Source organism: Oreochromis aureus, linkage group 19 (assembly GCF_013358895.1).
Source record: "Oreochromis aureus strain Israel breed Guangdong linkage group 19, ZZ_aureus, whole genome shotgun sequence".
NCBI classification, from domain to species: Eukaryota; Metazoa; Chordata; class Actinopteri; order Cichliformes; family Cichlidae; genus Oreochromis; species Oreochromis aureus.
In genome coordinates, this window is record NC_052960.1 from 16,943,985 (window position 1) to 16,962,561 (window position 18,577).

Genomic DNA, 18,577 nt, shown 5'->3' on the forward strand with positions numbered 1-18,577 from the left:
CAAAAACGGCTGATGATATGTTTGAGTGCAACACCAGGGGAATCTAACACATGAAAAGTGGGCACAAAAAACTTTTACATCTATAAATATTATATGAAAAGAATAAGGAAGCATGACTATGACTTTATAGTTAAATACCACATAAGTTTTTTCCTCCTTTTTAAATTCTGTTTCTTCATTTTGTGTAGTTTTTATCATTTTGTTCTTTTCCCTTACTGATAATATTAGTATTTGCTATCGGTTTTGCTCTTTAGTAGACCAGTGCATTAGCTTAATGCTTAATGGAACATGCCCCTGACTTTATATTTGTTAACTTATTCCTCTTATTTTATCGTGTCACCTCTCAGCTCTGTATTACATTTTCCCATTAGCTCTCAGGCCAAAGAGAGTGTTGATAAACTAGCATTTATGGCTCCATTAAGCAGACAGATTTGGAGACTGTGGGCAGTAGAGATCAGAAGCAAAGACAGATCATAAAACAAAGGTCTGAATGAGATTTGACAAGATAAAGAGGGAGCATAAATGGGAATGACTGAGTAGAGCTGACAGAGAGTGGCTCACACCATACTGAATAAATAACTGTAGTAAAACCTGCCATAATGAGGGAACACTGAGCACTGTTACTCATATTAAAGGTGCATGAACAAACTGAGCTTTGTTATGAAGTAAAATTGTGTAACTGTGGCATGCATTGTATCAGGTGTGTTGAAGGACTTCAGGCCACCTAGGCACAGTTTATCAAGACATTTAAGTTTATCAGAGTACCACCTAAGTCACTGGGGGGATCATCAGTGTCGCCTTCGGGCTCCTCCATGGCTGGCTGTCAGAGCTCTGGCCCTGCGACTGGTTCCCAGAAATGATTTGCCTACGTTGACATCTGCCCTGGAGCTTGCGTTGTGGGGGAGCTGGCCCCCATGAACTGTTGCATCTGTTGGTCCCCAGTGGACAGGCCTGTCCCCGGGACTATGTTTTCTGGTCTATTTTGATCTCTCCATCTGGACATGATTTCTCCCCAGTGCTTCCTAGTTTAGTTATTTGCCTTTTTAGCACTTGTTTTTTTTTGGTTTAGTTAGTTTCCTTTCGTGTCCAGTCCGTCTTAGTACTATCTCTGTTCCTAATATGTAGTTGGTCCCTTGTCTTGTATTTCTTGTGCTAAGTTTCTGACACACGCTGTGCCCCCTTCCATGTCAATTCCATTGAATTTAGTCAATTCATGTGTATATTATTGTTCTGTTTACTTTATTCTCTTCCTGTTTCCTAAATAAACGGCTCGTCTTTACTTAACTTCTATTTGCCTACGCATGTCTGCACTTGGGTTTCCACATTCCTTGAATCCTGACACACATATGATATGCCAACTCCTCAGATCATTACACATTCACTTTAATTTAATGATTAATATTCATTATTTGAATAAGTAAACCTTTGATTTTTTTATATTTCAGCTGCATTTTACTCACTTTTATAGGTTCACGTTTACTGAACTGAAGAATCTTCAATAAACATGTCCATCAACACCTCATCAGGTACACTGTAATAAAATGTTTATTAAACTAACAAACACTAAAACTAAGGTTTTTATTTCCTCTGCATTTTTTATTTAATTTGAGTTAATTTTCGCAGTTCACAAAATCGTTAGTTTTTTCTAAAGTCTTATTAACATTTTTAATTAGTTGTTTAATTAAAATATTTTTTTTACATATCAAATTTTAGTTTTTAGTTTACTTTCCGTTAAACACAATAACCTTATATCAGATGCTTTAGAACAGGCTCATTCTGAATCAATACTGGCTTTTGTACACTAATTTTCTAATGTGTTTTTTCTATTTTTATTGTTTTCTAATATAGCTCTACTTCACATTTTTCTTCCTGTCCCTTGTGCTGCTCTAACAAGTGAATTTCCCCAGTGTGGCATTAAATAAAGTCTGTGTCTATGTCTGTGTCTATGTCATGAAGGTTTGGACTCATCCAATATGGACTTAATTACTATAATGATGGATAGGCAGTGTTGGGGAGTAACGGAATACATGTACCAGCGTTATGTATTTAAAACACAAAATATGACTAACTGTATTCCGTTACAGTTACCGTTTAATAAGGTGGTATTCAGAATAGTATATATAGAATAGTTACTTTGTTGAAATAAATGGATTATCGGGTGGTCTTTTCCTGTTTCATATATTAGGCTATGCCCTCTCTATTTTTGGTAATTCCATGCCGGTGGAAACCCAAACAAAACACGCATTAAGAGGCTCAAATGCCTGGGTCTCAATCTCGCGGCCCATGCCACCTCTATTTGCTGCCCGCATGACATGAAGAAATATTTTTAAAAAGTATTATTCAGAAAATTATTTAATATGAAGGCAACAGGCAGTGTGTTACAGGCATAGCATGTATGAAGCATGTAAATATAATAATAACCACTGCAGCCAAAAAGAGAGCCTGACGAGCCCAGTTGTAAGTAAGCTATTAAGACTCGACTGTACACTGTGTTTCCTCCAAAACAATATGTTCCATTGGAGCAGCCTTTCAACGCCTCTCTCTGTCTCTCGCTAGCAAAGTTGACCCAGACAACAAAGTAAAGCTAGTTTTCAGCAACGAGCCCGACACGGAGCCCAACGTATTAGCCAGAGGTCCCTTTACTACGGTTCGGAGCCACGGACCTGTTTTATATGCGCACGGAATAGTTTTCTATACGAGATCGCTGCAAAAAGTGCAGCCTTACCTAATGTCCACCCTGCTGTTACTCATTTTATATTAAGATTTAAAAATCTAGTTGGTATTGGTATGGTGAGTAACCTTCAGTAATAATAATAAATCACACAGCAATAGTAAATTCATGTAGTTGTAAAAAGCATGATAATATATTAAGTAATCCAAAGTATTCTGTTACGTTACTCTCATTGAGTAACGTAATGGAATACGTTACAAAATACGTTTTGGGGCATGTATTCTGTAATCTGTAGACACCGGACGGTGTCTGTTTTGGGAAACTCAGAGTTGCATCCTTGATTTTTGATGATGTAGTTCTTCTGGCTTCATTTATGTGCCTCTGGCATCCAGTGGAGCTGTTTGCAGTTTAGTGTGAAGTGGCCAGGTGAGAGTCAGCATCTCTAAATCTGTGGTTCTGTGCTAGAAAAGGGTAGATTGCTCCAACTGGGCTAGGGGAGGGATGCTGCCCCAAGTGAGGATGTACTGGCAGATTGCTGCAACATCAACAGCACTGTGGGCATTGTACTGGACTGCTGTAGTTAAGAGAGAGCTTACCTTCACCTATGGTCATGAGCCCTTGGTAACAACCAAAAGAATGCAATCATAAAGCAAGTCAAGATGATTTCCCTCTGTATGGTGGCTGAGTTCAGTCTTAGCAATATGGTAAGGAACTGGATAATCCTGGAGTAAAGTCCCTATTCGTGTTGTCAGGGTATTTGTTTGGAGGTTTTCCAGGTTCTCCCATACCTGCTGAAGAACTCCCATTCCACAGCATCCCAAAGGTACTCTATCGGACTGAGATGTGGTGACGGTGCAGGTCATTTAGATGCAATGAACTCACTGTCATGTTCAAGAAATCAATTTGAGATAATCTGAGCTTTGTGAAATTGCATATTATCCTGCTGGAAGCAGTCATCAGAAGATGGATACACTGTGGTCATAAAGCTGTGGTGTTTAAATAATAGTTATGAGAATACTGCAGGGGCCCAAAGTGTGCCAGGAAAATATTCCAGGCACCATTACCCCACCATCAGCATGAGCTGTTGACACAAGGCAGGATGGATCCATGTGTTTATGCTGTTTATTCTAACCCACTATTTGAATGTTGCAGTACTCAAGACTCATCAGACTACGCAACACTTTTCCAATCTTCTCTTGTCCAGTTTTGGTAAGCAGGGTGAATTGCAGTCTCAGTTTCCTGTTGTTGCCTGATAGGAATGGCGCCTTGAGTAGTGTGGTCTTATGCTGCTGTAGCCAATCCGCTTCAGTCTTTAACATTCTTTGCATTCAGAGCTTTTCATCTGCATACCTTGGTTGTTACTAGTGGTTATTTGAGTTACCGTTGCTTTCCTATCAGCTCAAAGCTATTTGGCCATTTCATTCAGACTTCTGGCAGATGTTCTGAATACCCTGCTTAGCCTGTTGCCACCACCACCTGACTAAAAAGCAGAAGAGGATGACTGGGTGGTATTCAAACCACCTGTGAGAAGTCTTTTAAAATACTGGAAGACACAGATAATTGACTGTCAAAGAATTAAAAAGCAACAGAAATGTATAAAAGTGAAAACTGTAAATATGTAGGCTCAATAGGACTTATCTAAACTGTATTCATTTTCTCAATAAAACTTAGTACTGTTTAAAGACACCGTTAATTTCAGTCAGCTGTCTTAGGATGCTTCCTAAGTCCTAAAAATTGCCCTTCTTAAGCTAAAACCAGGAAATGAAAGTTGTGCCACAAAATGCATAAATAAAAAGGCAGCCATCTCATAAAGCCATGCACACGAGCACACACACCTGCGCAGCTTCTCTGTAAATTTCTCCAGTTCCTCCTGGGCCCGGCGCAGCTCTGTCTCGAGGTACTGCCGAGTGGAGTCAAACTCAGTTTCCACCATCTCTAGTTTGTGGGTGGTGTACGACAGGCGCTTACGTAGGTCATCCTTGTGGTCGTGAAATGAGCTGAACAGATAGCAGAGAGCATTTAGAGAAAAGGAAAGAAGAAGATAAAGTCGCACAATAGTGGTGCACTTTTATTTCTGTCAGTTTGTCAGATTCCACAAGCCAAGCACAGAATGCTAGAGAAAACAGAGACAAGCTGAAAAGGCATTATGTGTTAGTGTGAGAGGGAGGGAAAAGGGTGAAGTGTAGCTGGAGTGTAATTCAGTTTGGGGTCAGAGAGGTCCCAGGCAGGGGGATAGCAGGGAGGCCAATTGGGAGGAGGAGATGGATGGAGGAGGACTACTAATCATTTCCCATTCACAAAAAAGGAGTAGAACTGGGAAAGGAGCTCCCATCGGTGTAATGGTGAATTTTTATTACACCCTCCACCCCCTTCCCCCATCAAATATGTGAAAGAATAGAAAAAGATTTTTGCTCCTGGACTTGGACCACTGGTGATTCATAGAAGAAGGGGCAAAAAATACAGAATGAAACACAACTTTGTGTACGAGAAGGCTTTAAAAGAAAGACAGCATGAGAGAGAATGAGAGGCCAAAGGAGCACTGTTTCAACACCATACCTGCCAACAACACCAGGCAGGAAGAAATACTTTGGTTGTGTGTTTGATGCAGTTTTGCGCATTAACGATGAAAACACACCGACAGGACTGACTGTGGGAATGGATATGGTAGTGGAAGGCTATAAAGATTGGGAGCAGGAGCCATGTGCGCTCTGGGGGATTTAGCATTGTGCCAAACTGATGGATACTTGGCTCATGGAGAGGTTTGATGGCTCGGCCTAACAATCCAGCAGGCGCAATGACTGCATCTTCCAAGTTCACCTCGGTCCTAAGCCTCGAGCTAATCTGTCACTAAAGTTGGAGTGTCCATAGTAAGACTTACAGGGTATGCCATGTAAATGGGTGGTGCAATAGGCTAGCCTTCACGTCTGTGTCCTAAGTTGGGAATCTGCACTAATTAAGCCTTTATAAAGTCATAAGAGGTAATCTTATATGCATGAGACCTCATGCTAGGTACTGTGAACGTTTTTTTTCTTTTCCAGTCTTGATCATATGCTAACCCGAGATCAGCAAAGGTCTGAGAATTGCATTTTGAGCTGGAGTTAATAACATGTTTAAAACCAGTTTAAAATCTTTCAGCACATTTTAAAGGAACTGGTCTAAGACCTCCTGGGTACTTTGTCTTCATGATATTGAGCCCATGATGGAAAGGCCAATCACACTTCTCTTTAATTTCTGTACACGCATTTGGCAAAATACAAGACTTTCACCTGGGACAGTGTGATTTGAATACAATGTCAGCACTCACTTCTGGTCATGCTGTGGTAGAAGAAAGCGAGTAGAGATGTAAAACTGCTCTCTAGTTTTTCTTCCCCCCCCGCAGTTTTAATCCTCAGACACAGTGCCTGTAGGGACGTAAACAAGTGTATTATACAAAATATGAAGCTAGCCCTTCAAGTATGGAATCAGAGCCAGAATGCTTTTAGCTTATAAACACTGGAGGAACAGTCAAACACTTCGCCTGCACCTCCAGCAGCTAAACACAACACTTCTTGCTTGTTTAACCCTTACAAAGAGAGAAACAGGCGATCGCTGGATAGTTTATTTTATCTGTTCAATATCCCGATGCAGGTTTGACCTCCTAATTGATTTTACAACACAATCTTTACACCAGCTTCAGGTAATGTTGTTAAAAAAATACATGGCAAGGAGCCCAAAACCTACTGCCAGTGTCCTCTGTTTTTGGTCCAAAGCAGAGCGCCATTAAACTAGATTTAAATGTCAGCTGACACATGAAGGGATGTGATGATGAGTGATGGCAATGAATAGATACAACGCTATGTTTTTAATGGCTTTTTAATGGTTATAACCTCCCAATGAGAATCCATTTCCACGAGTTAAAATGAATGAAATGGATTCAGCAATGATGCGGTCGATGTTTAGATTCTGAATCACTCTGCTGACTGACTCGTCTTACCTCCTTTTTTGATGTTTGCAACCGTTTCTCTGGGTTTTGAGAGCAGTTTTGCCAATATATATCTTTTTCATATTTTTCTCTGTGCTCCGGCTCTCATGTGTGTGTAGTTGGTGCTGCTTCTGCTGCTCCTGGTCGTCTGAATGCTGAAGCCAAGTTTGAACTATAACCGCAAACCGACAGTCAAAGCTTTAAGTCTTGCCTGGGGAGGCAGATAGGAGTTGGCTATCTGTGATGACCCTGGCAAAAGAGCAGAGAAAAACAGCTTTGAAGTCCCACAGATTTAGCAGCACATTTAGTTGCGTTAACTCCAGAGAGAAACAGAGATTTTATGCGTGTTCAGAAAATGAGCTTGTTTGGTACGAGAGAGAGCAGAGCTGACGGATCAGTGAGATAAGTTCAATAGCAAGGAAACTTGAAAAGTATTGAGAAGTGTGATTTGTTGCACCTCCAGTTTAACTTTCATTACACAATCAGCGCACAAAGGTCTTTGTGATGTATTCTATCATTTCACAAGCCAAAAAACATATAAGCACCAGGTGAATTTCTAAAAATAATACTAAAACCAACACCAGTTAAAGAAAACTGCAACACTGAATTACATCGTTTTAGCCGCGTGTTCGTCCTTTGCTTCCTTCTCGCTCTTGTTGTCAACAATTAAATGCAGCCAATACAAAGAGACGCTAAGTTATTGACTAGCTGAACGCAAAAGGTTATTCCCCAATAAATCAGGGTTATGATGAATGCGTGTGTGTTTCTGCTTCCATCGCTCATCATCGCTCTGCGTTGCTGGGGCTTGAACTCGAGTCTGCTGCGCTGTAAGAACTTAATAACCTGCCACTGGCAAGCATGAAATGTCAAAATAAACCTTTCAAGGTGTGAGCATATCTCTCTTTATGCAGCTGTGTTTGGTGAGACCTGCTGATATTACTCCAGCTGCACATACACAATAACAAAATATAAAAATGCTGCTACTAAAGGAAGCTCCATTAAAAGTAAACCACAGGCTATTTTCTAAAGCAGATTATTTAGTTATGCATATCTTTCGGTGCTCTGTTCAGAAGCAGCAACAGCAACCCTGCTTGCTTTTCAAGATTCAACAAATCACTTAGTCCACATCTTTAAATTTCTTCATTTTTTATTATGTTTTTTCTTGTGATTTTATAAAAGAAATGTTTGAAAAGAGAAACAATGTAGGAGAAATAACTGGCAGCCTAAAATATAATCAGATTTAACACATTATTATGCAATGCACAGTAACATTATGATGCTGACGTCTCTTTTTCCCCATAACACCTGCAGTGATCTACAAGCCATTTTTAAATTCTAAAATGAATGTAGTAAACAAACAAACTGGCATTTAACTGTAGCTTTTCTTACCGATCTACAGCAGTGTGCAAAAGTCTTTAGCCACGCATCATTTCTTTATATTTTGCTAGGGAAATGGGTGCAGGAATTTACTGAAACATGTGCAGAGTGGCAAACACCACTGGCTGAAATGCAGCCCCAAACCATGACAGGGCCTCTGCAGTGTTGTACAAATGGCTGTAGGGACTCACTGTTGTAAGTTCTCTCCTGACCTCCTCCAAACATTCAGACAATAATTTGGATTGACGGATTTTCCGTCCAGTTCTTGAGTAATTTTGCATAACTCAGCCTTTCCTCGCTGTTTCCCTTTTTAAAATAATCGCTTTTTAAATAAAGGACAATTTCTGAATTCAACGAACAGTACGAGGATGAGCTGAAGGGCCAGATGCATTTCTCAGGTCTTTGTCTGGTCAGGTCAGATAGTTTTTTAGGCCTGGCACTTCTTTTATTCAACATGTTTCCTGAAGTTTCCTCAACTTTTTTAAGGACACAGTGCACACCATGCTGAGATATGGAATTTTTTCAGCTAATAGGCCTTTGAATCACTTTGTTGTTTGTTGTGATCTTAATCTAGATTCAACTGAAGAAATTTGGAACAAATTATGTGTTTCTGCAACAGACTGCTGCGAACAAAGTGCTTTAAGATACAATTTGAAATGGGTTCTTTGTTGTCTTTCACGTGTCACACGTGACACAACCTTGATTCTTCTCTTGTGTTCGAGCCCTTTGTTATGTTTAAATGACTTATAGCCCCTTAACGATGTCCTACCATAATTATAATAATTTATATAATTAATATCACCATCTGTAACCAGAGTGCCAACCTCTCAATGAGTCCATATATTTCCCTTTTAAACCAAAAATGTCCCATGCTTAAGAGTCATGTATGAATAAAGACATAAATAATGACACCAGCACAACTTATTTCAGTACACACAAAATGGAAAGGTAGCACTCTTACAACAAACTGGAGTGAATGTTTTGTCACCAATTCTAATGGCACCATGACTTAAGCTATTAATTTTAATCTCTGTTTAGCATTGGCTCAGGAAACAATGGTGGTTTCTGGAAACACTGTTAATACGGCTGCTACAGCCATTTTCTTATCTGCAACTCACAGAGGGAGAGAGCAAGACAGAAGACAGAAAGAGTTGCTGAATTTGTAAGTAAGTGTGGCTATAGAATCTGTCCTCACATACACAAATGCACCTACACATGCTCCTCCCTGAAGTGTGTACATGTACTGTACCCTTACTGTATCGTATCACGTCCCCCATGGGGATGAGCAGCAGATCTTGGTGCCTCTGGTGTTGTTTGGTAAGCTAAACAACACAAGTCCTCAGAGTACCTTGTCATAGGCTTACTGCTGTTTTCACACGGCCAGAACTCCGAAAAGCACTGATATGTAAATCAAACAGTCTACTTCTTTTCCAGCCTTGCCACATAAGTATTAAGTGAGCTCTATAGTGTGGATGGAAACACAAGTAAACCCTGTTTACCTGAAATACTTTCCCAGACTGCTGCAACTTGTCACAATCATCAGACAATGCACACTACAGGGAATACAACAAATGGTTGTTGTAATGCTGCAGACTATAACCTACTTCAGGCAGACATCTTCCACCTACTCTGACTCTCTACTTTTTCTCCTTAATGAGAATGGCTTGGCTAGCAGTTTAATTCAAAAAAACAACCAAATGCAAGACCAGTAAAAGGTCACAACCGGCCAGCATCCATCTTGGATTCACAACAGAGAGGCCTAATAATGCTTGCGGGTTGATTTACTTGTAATGAGCCACAGGAGTTGAGTGAGGTAGAGCTACTGCCTGCCACATATACTATTCACAGGGAGCAAATAAAGGCATTAAACTTTCATGGTCACAGTGCCATCTCTCCTGAAGTCTACTGTTAAATCTAACCCTTCATTTTATAGCTTGAAATGTGTCTTTGCTGTTAGTTTTGTTGCTCAATGATGACACCAGGCAAACAGCTTAGCTATATTAAACCTTTTAATGAAGTCCTCCTAATAACAAATCAGTTTTTGTGTCACTGCTTTCTAGAATCAGAAAAAAATGTCACTGATTTAGTAACAGCTGCAGAAATAATTGTTTATTATCACATACTGGTTTAAAAAAAGAAAGACTGTCTATATTTTTCTTCATTAATTTGCTAGTCATGCTTAGGGACATCATATTTGAAGAATGATTGTATAGTACATAATCTATGGATAAGAATTTACTGAAATGGCAGATTCATCTATTAAAAAGCGTTCCCTATTATGTTAATAAAAATAAGACTTTTGGTAGGATATTACATAAATCGATCATCCTAAACATTAAAACTAGGCTGACTTGAATGCCACTGATCATGTCATTGCTATGTAATGATTGGAAAATTTGGAATCCGCAAATACTGTTTAGAAATACTGTTGCAAATCAAAGATGCTCCCATTGCACTGGAGATTCCCCCGTTCAGTTTTATGGAAAATGCAGCACAAAACTGGTCAGGAATGGCCTCCAAATTACTGAGACGGCAATTTATCTCAGCTTCTGCTGGATGCACATGAGCGCCCAAGGGATCCATTGCCACAGGACACAACAGCTCTCCCCAAGAGGTTCCATGTCTGTGCTCGATGGGCCAGTGTTAGGTAAATGGTGTATGCTGTTAACTGTGCTGCTGTTTTTTTCCAGTGGTTACAACTGCACCACATTCTTATGGATAATAATTTTATTAATATTGCTTTTCTTGCTTAAAAATGTCTTACATAAATATATGGTTAATAATTCTGGTAGGAAGCTTCCCACAATAAAACACAAGCTGTAAAAAATAAAAAATTGTCTAACCAACAACTGCTTAGCTCAGAGGTATTAGATTCAAACAGACTGCGAGCAAAAAGTGACCAAACAGAAGATGAAGTGTTGATAATTAGAAACCTTTCTTAAAGTATTTTTTCCCACTGGTATTACGTACCACATCGGTTGAGGCTTAACTCGACAAGCACGAGTTGTGCATTTCCTCTGATGCAAGACTCCAGAAATATGGCAGTCTCTTGTGCATGCTCCACTACCAGCGGCCAGAAAAACAGCTCTGTGGATTAAGCCACCGGAGCAATCTTGATGATGACTAGTCAACATAATTTGGTGCCTGAAGACAAGAACTGCAACTGAGGAGTAATCCACACACTGTTTATCGCCTCTTAATTTCTATCTACATATCAAAAGTGACTTAACCTTAAGTGGGTAACAACTTTGACAAAAGCTTTCAGTTACAGTTTCATTTAGGCAACTAAAATCTAAGAGGTGAACTAAATTATACAGAAATGTTGATGGGAGCACACTAATTAATTGCACTTTTGACTGCAGTATAATCTAGGACCTGTTAAAAGTACAAACATCTGATATTGCAGTTGGAAGTAATGTCAAGGCTGCAGAGCTAATACTATAACTTCTATAGTACAAGCTCCTGAGGATAAATTAACTGATAACAAATAGGTTCCCTTGCTGTGTTATGACTCATCAAATTTTCTCAAGCTCCTTTACAGGTCCTTGGCCCTTTAAATGGTATATCAGTCATACCAATAAAGTTTTATTTGCAGGAGTCAAAGTTTGTGAATGTACACCTAACGAGCTTCAGAGGAAGCAAGCTTTCGATTCTGACTATTTGAAGGGAGATTTCACATTATCCCTGATCTGATCACATCAGGGGGCCACAGCATGAGTAACTGGAGACATTCATTCCCACATAACTGGTGTGTTTGTGTGTGTTGTGTAGTTCAGTGCTGGTGTGGGAAACTGTTCTTTAGTGTATTTGTGGTTAAGATTACATGAATGATCGTTCAATTATCGTCACATGATTAGTGCTTTCATTTTCTTAGTTTCCCAATAAATATGTCAATACCAACTCACTGAACCAATCAGTGTCTTTAAACTAAGTGACACAAAAGCCATTTTGCCTCAGTGTAGGATCATCATGCATCAGAGAGATTTCAGAGAGTTATTTACAACCCCACTTTTAATTTGCTCCTGCCAAACTACACTCCTCATAATCCAATCTACATTTACTTTGTTATAGTGCAATATAACTTTTTATTACCTGAACCACCACCTGGCACACAGGAAAGCATGACTGGTCTAACCTGAGCAGAGCTAAGCAGCAGGTTAGGGTCAGTTTACAGACAGCAAAATTTGATATTACAAGGTTAAAGAGACAGTATAGCTAGAGTTGCACTGGGATCTCCTGCAGCTCATATAAGTTTATGGTGATATTAAATTGCTTCTCTAATTGTTTCTTTTTGCTATTTGACCCCAAGATGATTAATAAAGAACTTTGTAAGCTGGGGAGTGTCTTCACTAAAGGTTAAGGTAAGAAAAAGGTTGAGTGGGTTAGGGTTGTGATAAAAATATATCTCCCTTCTGATTTTCAGTTTAATATCTTGATATAGTCTAACAACAGTAAAATTAGAAACTGACTTTCACATTTGCATTTTGAGAGGGATTATTTTTCAGCTTTGTCTTATGTCACCACGAGTGGCATGTAGAGACTTTTACAGAAAGGCGAGTAGAGACGATGATGGTTAGAAAGATAAATTAGGCCATAATAAAACACACATACAGTCTCGTGCATCTTTCTGCAATCCTTCCTGAAGAATTGTTTAATGTCATTATTTGTACATCATCTGTATGTCTTTACTATTAGCTGACAACAATGAATAGGGGACTAAGAGTACTTATTCTGCAGAAAAATGTTCCCCATCAGTGTCAAAGGGATTAAAATTACTGCTGTAGATATTTAAGTTGGGATCATTTTAAATAATTTGTATTCTCTTTAATTTAAAGTAATATTACATATTCTAAAAAAATGTGAGGAGTGAGGACCCCATTCCTGAAAAAACAGCTGTTAAATGAGTTTAGAAAAACAGGCGTATACCTTAATTTACAAAATAATTTTAGATATTAAATAATATTGTATAAATAAAATCACAGCTGAAATAAAAAGCTTGTGCACTGTGTGACATATTTACCTGTCAACATGTACATAGATGATAAAAAGATGAATGAAAAATAAAGATGATCTCTTAGCAACTTTGTTTAAACATTGTTTGGTCAATTGAGTGATTTTTTTCAGAGATGTTATTCTGTTGGAGTTTGCACTTGTTCATATTGCCTGTTTTATTAAACTGGACATAGCAGAAAATGACATCCACTCTCCATTATCATCAAGGCTGATGTACTAAAGCAGGAGGCCCTATAATAATACACAGAAAACTCCAACAATCAAAAAATCTCATTTCCAATTAAATTCACAGCAGCTGTTTCAAGCCCAACTTTCAGGTATTGTTACATATATTGTGCCTTTTTTTCCAGTCATGTTTTGAACAGATCCAAGTCTTTCTCATATCGACCACCAGTTTCATAAACTCAACAGTTCTATTAAAGCTCAACAATTAATATCAAAGCCAAAAATCCAGTCTAAGGGAGAAGTTTTCTGGAAAGGCTGCATGCCCCAGAGAGGCTTTAAATCAAAATTCCTCCTCGATTCACCGGCTTTCATGAATTCATCTGAGTGCTACTTTTCTCCTGGTTTAATCTGTGAAGACTGAAAATGAGAATAGATTTACATACAACAGAGAGGATTTGAAGCCTGGACAATGTGCAAAAGGTAGAGCAGAGGCACTTGCAGTAACACAGAGGTAGGCACAGTATAACACACTGCATTGAAAAGAATACTTTCAAGATGTGTGAGGTTTTTCTTCTGGGCAAAGGATGAAAAGATTTTCAATGTCTGCTCAAGATTAATAAGACATTAATATAGACCTTGACCAAAGAATATAGCAAGACCAACAAAAAACCTATTTGCTACAAAAGCTTCTGGGCAGCAACCCGGACAAAGTAATAGAATCCAGATCCATCAGGTCAAATGAAGTTCAAGTCACCTATAATTCCAATGATGTTTACTCTCATTGGGAAAAACAACTCGAGCTCTTCTAAATTTAATTTCCTTTCAAGCCCCCAGCAGAATTGTGAGAGCTCTTTAAAATGTTTTTTTCAGGAACTGTCTGACAGAAAAAAAACAATAGGAAAAATAGGATAAAAATAGTGGTGACATGAATCTAGTTTACGAACATTTAATGATTTATATTGTTTTATCTGTATGTATCTACAAAGTCTCCCCTCTGTGTCTGTTTATGTGTTTCCTGCAATAAATATACAATACAAAGCGCTACAACTACTCATTGCTGTAGGCCAATAGCTCAGTGTGCTCTTCACCCCTTCATAACCCTTAAAGCAAGCAACAAGAGTCAGGAGGAGAGAGAGGGGGAGATAGCGAGAAAGAGAGTAGTATAATAAGAGGAAGATTAATACAGTCCATACGCTATGTTTGTCTGTTTCGTCTATAGACCGATTCAATTGAGCTCCATTGTTAAAATTATGTGAAAGAGGAGTTCAGTCTTTGCTGAGGTTGCCACGACAACCCAGTCGTGACATACCTGTGCTCCCAGCCTGGCAGAGGACAAGAAGTATAATAAGAAGCATTTTAAAGCTCTAATATATACTGTACTATTCGTGTTTTCTTTACTACTTGGGAATTTAAATTTTTTGGCTTTTCATGCCTAATTCTGTTTTTTTGTAAATGATTAAACTGTAGTAGTTAAGTAGTCAAGTGTAATATGAAAATGAAGACTATAACATCTCAACCAGGATTAGAGCAAATCCCACAAAATTATGAACATCATTGTTCTCCTCAGGTGAGCTGTAATTAATACATTAAACCCCTTTACTATGTATTTTAGTGCAACAGAAAGTCAAGTTCTTTTAGGCTACCAAGGCTTTAAGGCGTTAAGTAACAAATAAAACATGTTTTACAAATACCTCTATTATTATTACTACTACTCTTTCACAAACTCGCTTGCAAGAGATATTTCTGTCTTAAGCAGGCCTCCTGCCACTAGGCCTCATATCTCAAAGGTAATTAAGAGTTGAGTTTCTTGCAAGTCTGTAATGATTCTGTGTCTGCAGAAGCCCCAAGGACTGAGAGAAGCGTCTTTTACCAAATTATAGGCAAACAGACCTCGTAAAAATATTCTAAGGGCGACAGAGCTTATCTAGATGGAGAAGAATAGGGTATTTGGAGAATATGTAGATATGTGGTAGCGTTTGGCATTCGATGTATGATCAGTATTCGACAGTCCTTCAAACCCTTTCCAGCTTGTCCGCCAAAGAACGTCACAGGAACTCCTTCCTACCTGTCAAACTTTATAACTCCTTCTCTATTCTGTTTATAACATTCCTTGGAATATTTCATTTTAACTTAACATAGGACTTTAAGCAACTTAATTTTACTTATATTTCACAAAGTTTATATTTTCTATCTTTACTTATACTAAGTGAGTGCCACTTTCCCCGTATTATGATTCTTATATATATACACCCTGTTAGGACACAGCAGTCATTTCTTTGTGAAAATATGTCATGTCAGCAGGTGCAGCCATCTTCCTCTTCACTGATGTTGAACTTCCTGCAGTTACTGCGTAAGATATCCATCAGAATGCTAACACACCAAGTAGTAAACAAGGTAAACATTATTTCTGAAAAACATCTGCATTTTGGCATCGTGGGAATGTTAGCACACTAGCAGCTTTTTACTGTGCCTAAGTGAAGCCTCGCTGTGTTGCTACAGTTGCTGTTAATTGTTTGTTTCTGTTAAGCTTCTGCTCTTGTTTGTGTTTTCCCCATATGTGGCTTCATACAAAATACAGTGTGACTTCAATATTCATTCAACACACTGACATATTATTCCATTTAAAGCTGCTGTGTTAGCAACATTAGCATAAATTTAAACCTACCAAATGTAAATGTGACGATCTCTCTTTTTTGCTGTTTTTGGTTTCTACCAACTGACAGCTGATGGTAATATTTTGCATTGTACTGTAGCTTTTAAACACTCCTCTCATGTGTTATTTTGTCTTAATGTATTTTTTCATATAAAAAACTGTCTGCTGTAACTACAAGCAAGCCATAAAATGGAAACAATAAACGTAAGCACACAGTAAAACTGCACAGAGGAGGAAGTGCACAATTCTCTGCAGGTTCATTGACATATGAGTCATGTCATCCATTGTTAATGCAATATTAATTATAACCACTTTAAGAGCGCATATATATGTTTTTTGTTGGCATTTATAACTATATAAATCCACAATATTATAGTTAATAGAAGAAACCATCAATTGCTTTTTCCACAGACATCAGGTTTACCAAACTTACTGATATGAATCCAGTAATAACTGACTTTATAGGTCTAACTCTAATCTCTGACTAAAGCCCTACATTCACTTCTGTAGAGTACAGCATAATGTCGTACTGTAGGACAGCTCAGCACTGCAGACCACAAAACTCTACAAGGACCACGACGGCCACATTTTGTCTTTGAAAAAAGAATCCTGTTCTTTTCACCTTAAAGCCTTTTCTTTTTTATCATCACCGCCCAGATTGGACATCTGGAAATCCACCATGCATTAAACCACAGGAGGCCACCAGGGCTCAGAGTGATTATGCGCATGTGGGCCGAACATACAGCAGCATGTGCACAGCCCTCCAGGGTGCAATGAAGTATTTACTGAGGTGTAATGGGTGCAATAGGTGCGCAGTTTGTTCAACATGGGGCTAGAAACAGAGTTGTATATTTGTTTGACAAAAAGCCTCTCTTAAGAGGAAAAAGCCGCTTCTATTATTAAGCTCAACACACTGCCAAGAACGTGTCAACAAATTATTGTTTATACAGCAAGAGTGTCAGAACCACGACACTGAACCAGAAAGATCAGGACTGAAGCTAATGCATTAATGAGAACACACAAGCAAGTGGGGGCAGTGAGCTCGAGTTAAAAACTCTGAGTTGAAGACCTTTATCTTCTGTATTTTATCGGTCACATTAAAATGCCAGGCATCCCACTCTTTTGACATACAGTACATGGACTTTGTGCTTTTGAGGGACTTGAGGTCTACTCTATGTGTATGTGCTCCAGAGGCTTATGTTGCTCAGCTGACCCTGTCCTGTTGGCTTTTACGGAGCTGTATAAATGCTGGCAGCAGACAGGCATATCTCCAGATGCCCAGGGAGCGATGAGGGTGGTGAGGTGGGACGTCAAAGGGAGAAGGCATCTTAAGACTTGGACATGTGATGCACAGCGGTCTAAATCAGAGAATATGGGTACATGTGCACGCTCGAAGACAGAGCCAACCCCTTGAGAATGCTCCAAAGTAGATTCCACATCGGCCAGCTCCACACGCTACAGTAGTGCACCCTAACAAACGGCTCCTGCATGAATCCCAGAGCTCATGGTCTTGGAAATAATTAGACAGAAGAATGAGAGAGCAGAGAGGTGGTAAACTGCTCCAGGCTAACCCGAAGGGAGACTTTGTATAGCATCTGCTTTTGGAAGCTACGTGCCAAGCTTAGGAAGAGATGAGAGATGAACAAACAAAGCTTCTTTAGGCATATTCCTAAAAGTCTAAGTGAAGCAGAGCAGGCAACTGATGTCTCTGAGAAGCTGATGCTGGTGGAAAAGTGGATCATGGATGGATGGATCTGATAAAGGGAAGATGAAACATTAGTGGAAAACTAAAGTAGGAGTTGGACCAGTGCAGCAGTTGCCCTCTATTCTTTGGCTGCTTTTCAATCACTTTCCTGTCCTTGCTTTATCCAATCACAGCAAGCTCTGACTGCAATTTTATGTTCACAAAGATACTTCCGTTACCCTCGGATTAATGAAAACTCACTGAATTCTTTGAAAGATTGAACGGGGACAAGAATTTTGTTATTTTGAGACCAGAAAAGAGAGAAAAAAAGTTATAAAGCTGTAACCTTTTCATCTGTCAGTAAGCAGTTATTTTTTGACTTAACTGGCACACAGTCTCTTTTACAGTATGCAATGTGCTCTATTGGGCTTCACTATTTTCAGCTTTCAATTTCAGTTTGAAAGTGATTTTTGTATTACAGTCAGAAAGTAGGAAAATTCAGATTTCGTGGCTTCTTCTAATCACTTTGTAAAGAGCTTATGAAAAATCTGAAAATCAGATAATAGCAGTGCTAGCAATCTACTATGCACATAACTGTAAAGTGGAAAATTAGTACAACATGCAAAATATAAGACTTTTCACAAGGTTTCAATTATCTACTTTAATCCAAAACTCGTAAATCTCATAAAAACTGGCTTTTAATTGGCTAGTAGTGCGCTCTTTCATATGGAGACAGTAACTCTGAAAGGGTTTGTCGGTGCACAATGATCTCAATTTTATTGGCATTGATTTAACTCAGCTTACATGTGAAGTACAAAACAGCCTTTGGTGATAAGCTTTGGCTTATTATCTATGACAAGAATCGTTTCAGAAAACTGAGGAGGAGCAGAGCTCGTTGTGCTGCAGGGGGTTGGTGGAGCTGATGGTTTGTTTGGACAGACTTCAACACTTATTAATTTTCATCTTTGGACTCATTTAAAGTGGACCTATTATGTTCATTTCCAGCTGCATATTTTTATTCTTGTACTGCACTAGATTTAGAGTAGCTTTGCA

The 18,577-nt window shown here is 38.8% G+C and overlaps 1 protein-coding gene across 4 annotated transcripts in view; it reads right to left on the reverse strand.

The window, feature by feature from the left end:
* The window catches only part of LOC116334788 (brain-enriched guanylate kinase-associated protein), a 53,131-nt gene that overhangs the window by 26,384 nt on the left and 8,170 nt on the right, over positions 1 to 18,577 (reverse strand). The window contains exons 2-3 of one of the 4 annotated variants that reach the window (XM_039603606.1): positions 6,645 to 6,881; positions 4,507 to 4,668 (exon numbers count right to left, since the gene is read on the reverse strand). In XM_039603606.1, coding sequence (XP_039459540.1) covers positions 4,507 to 4,668; positions 6,645 to 6,715 — 233 coding nt within the window. In that variant the 5' untranslated portion in view covers positions 6,716 to 6,881. Of the gene's footprint in view, positions 1 to 4,506; positions 4,669 to 5,227; positions 5,345 to 5,975; positions 6,042 to 6,644; positions 6,882 to 18,577 lie in introns of those variants that run through there. The other 3 variants (XM_039603608.1, XM_039603607.1, XM_039603605.1) reach the window with 3 other exon arrangements.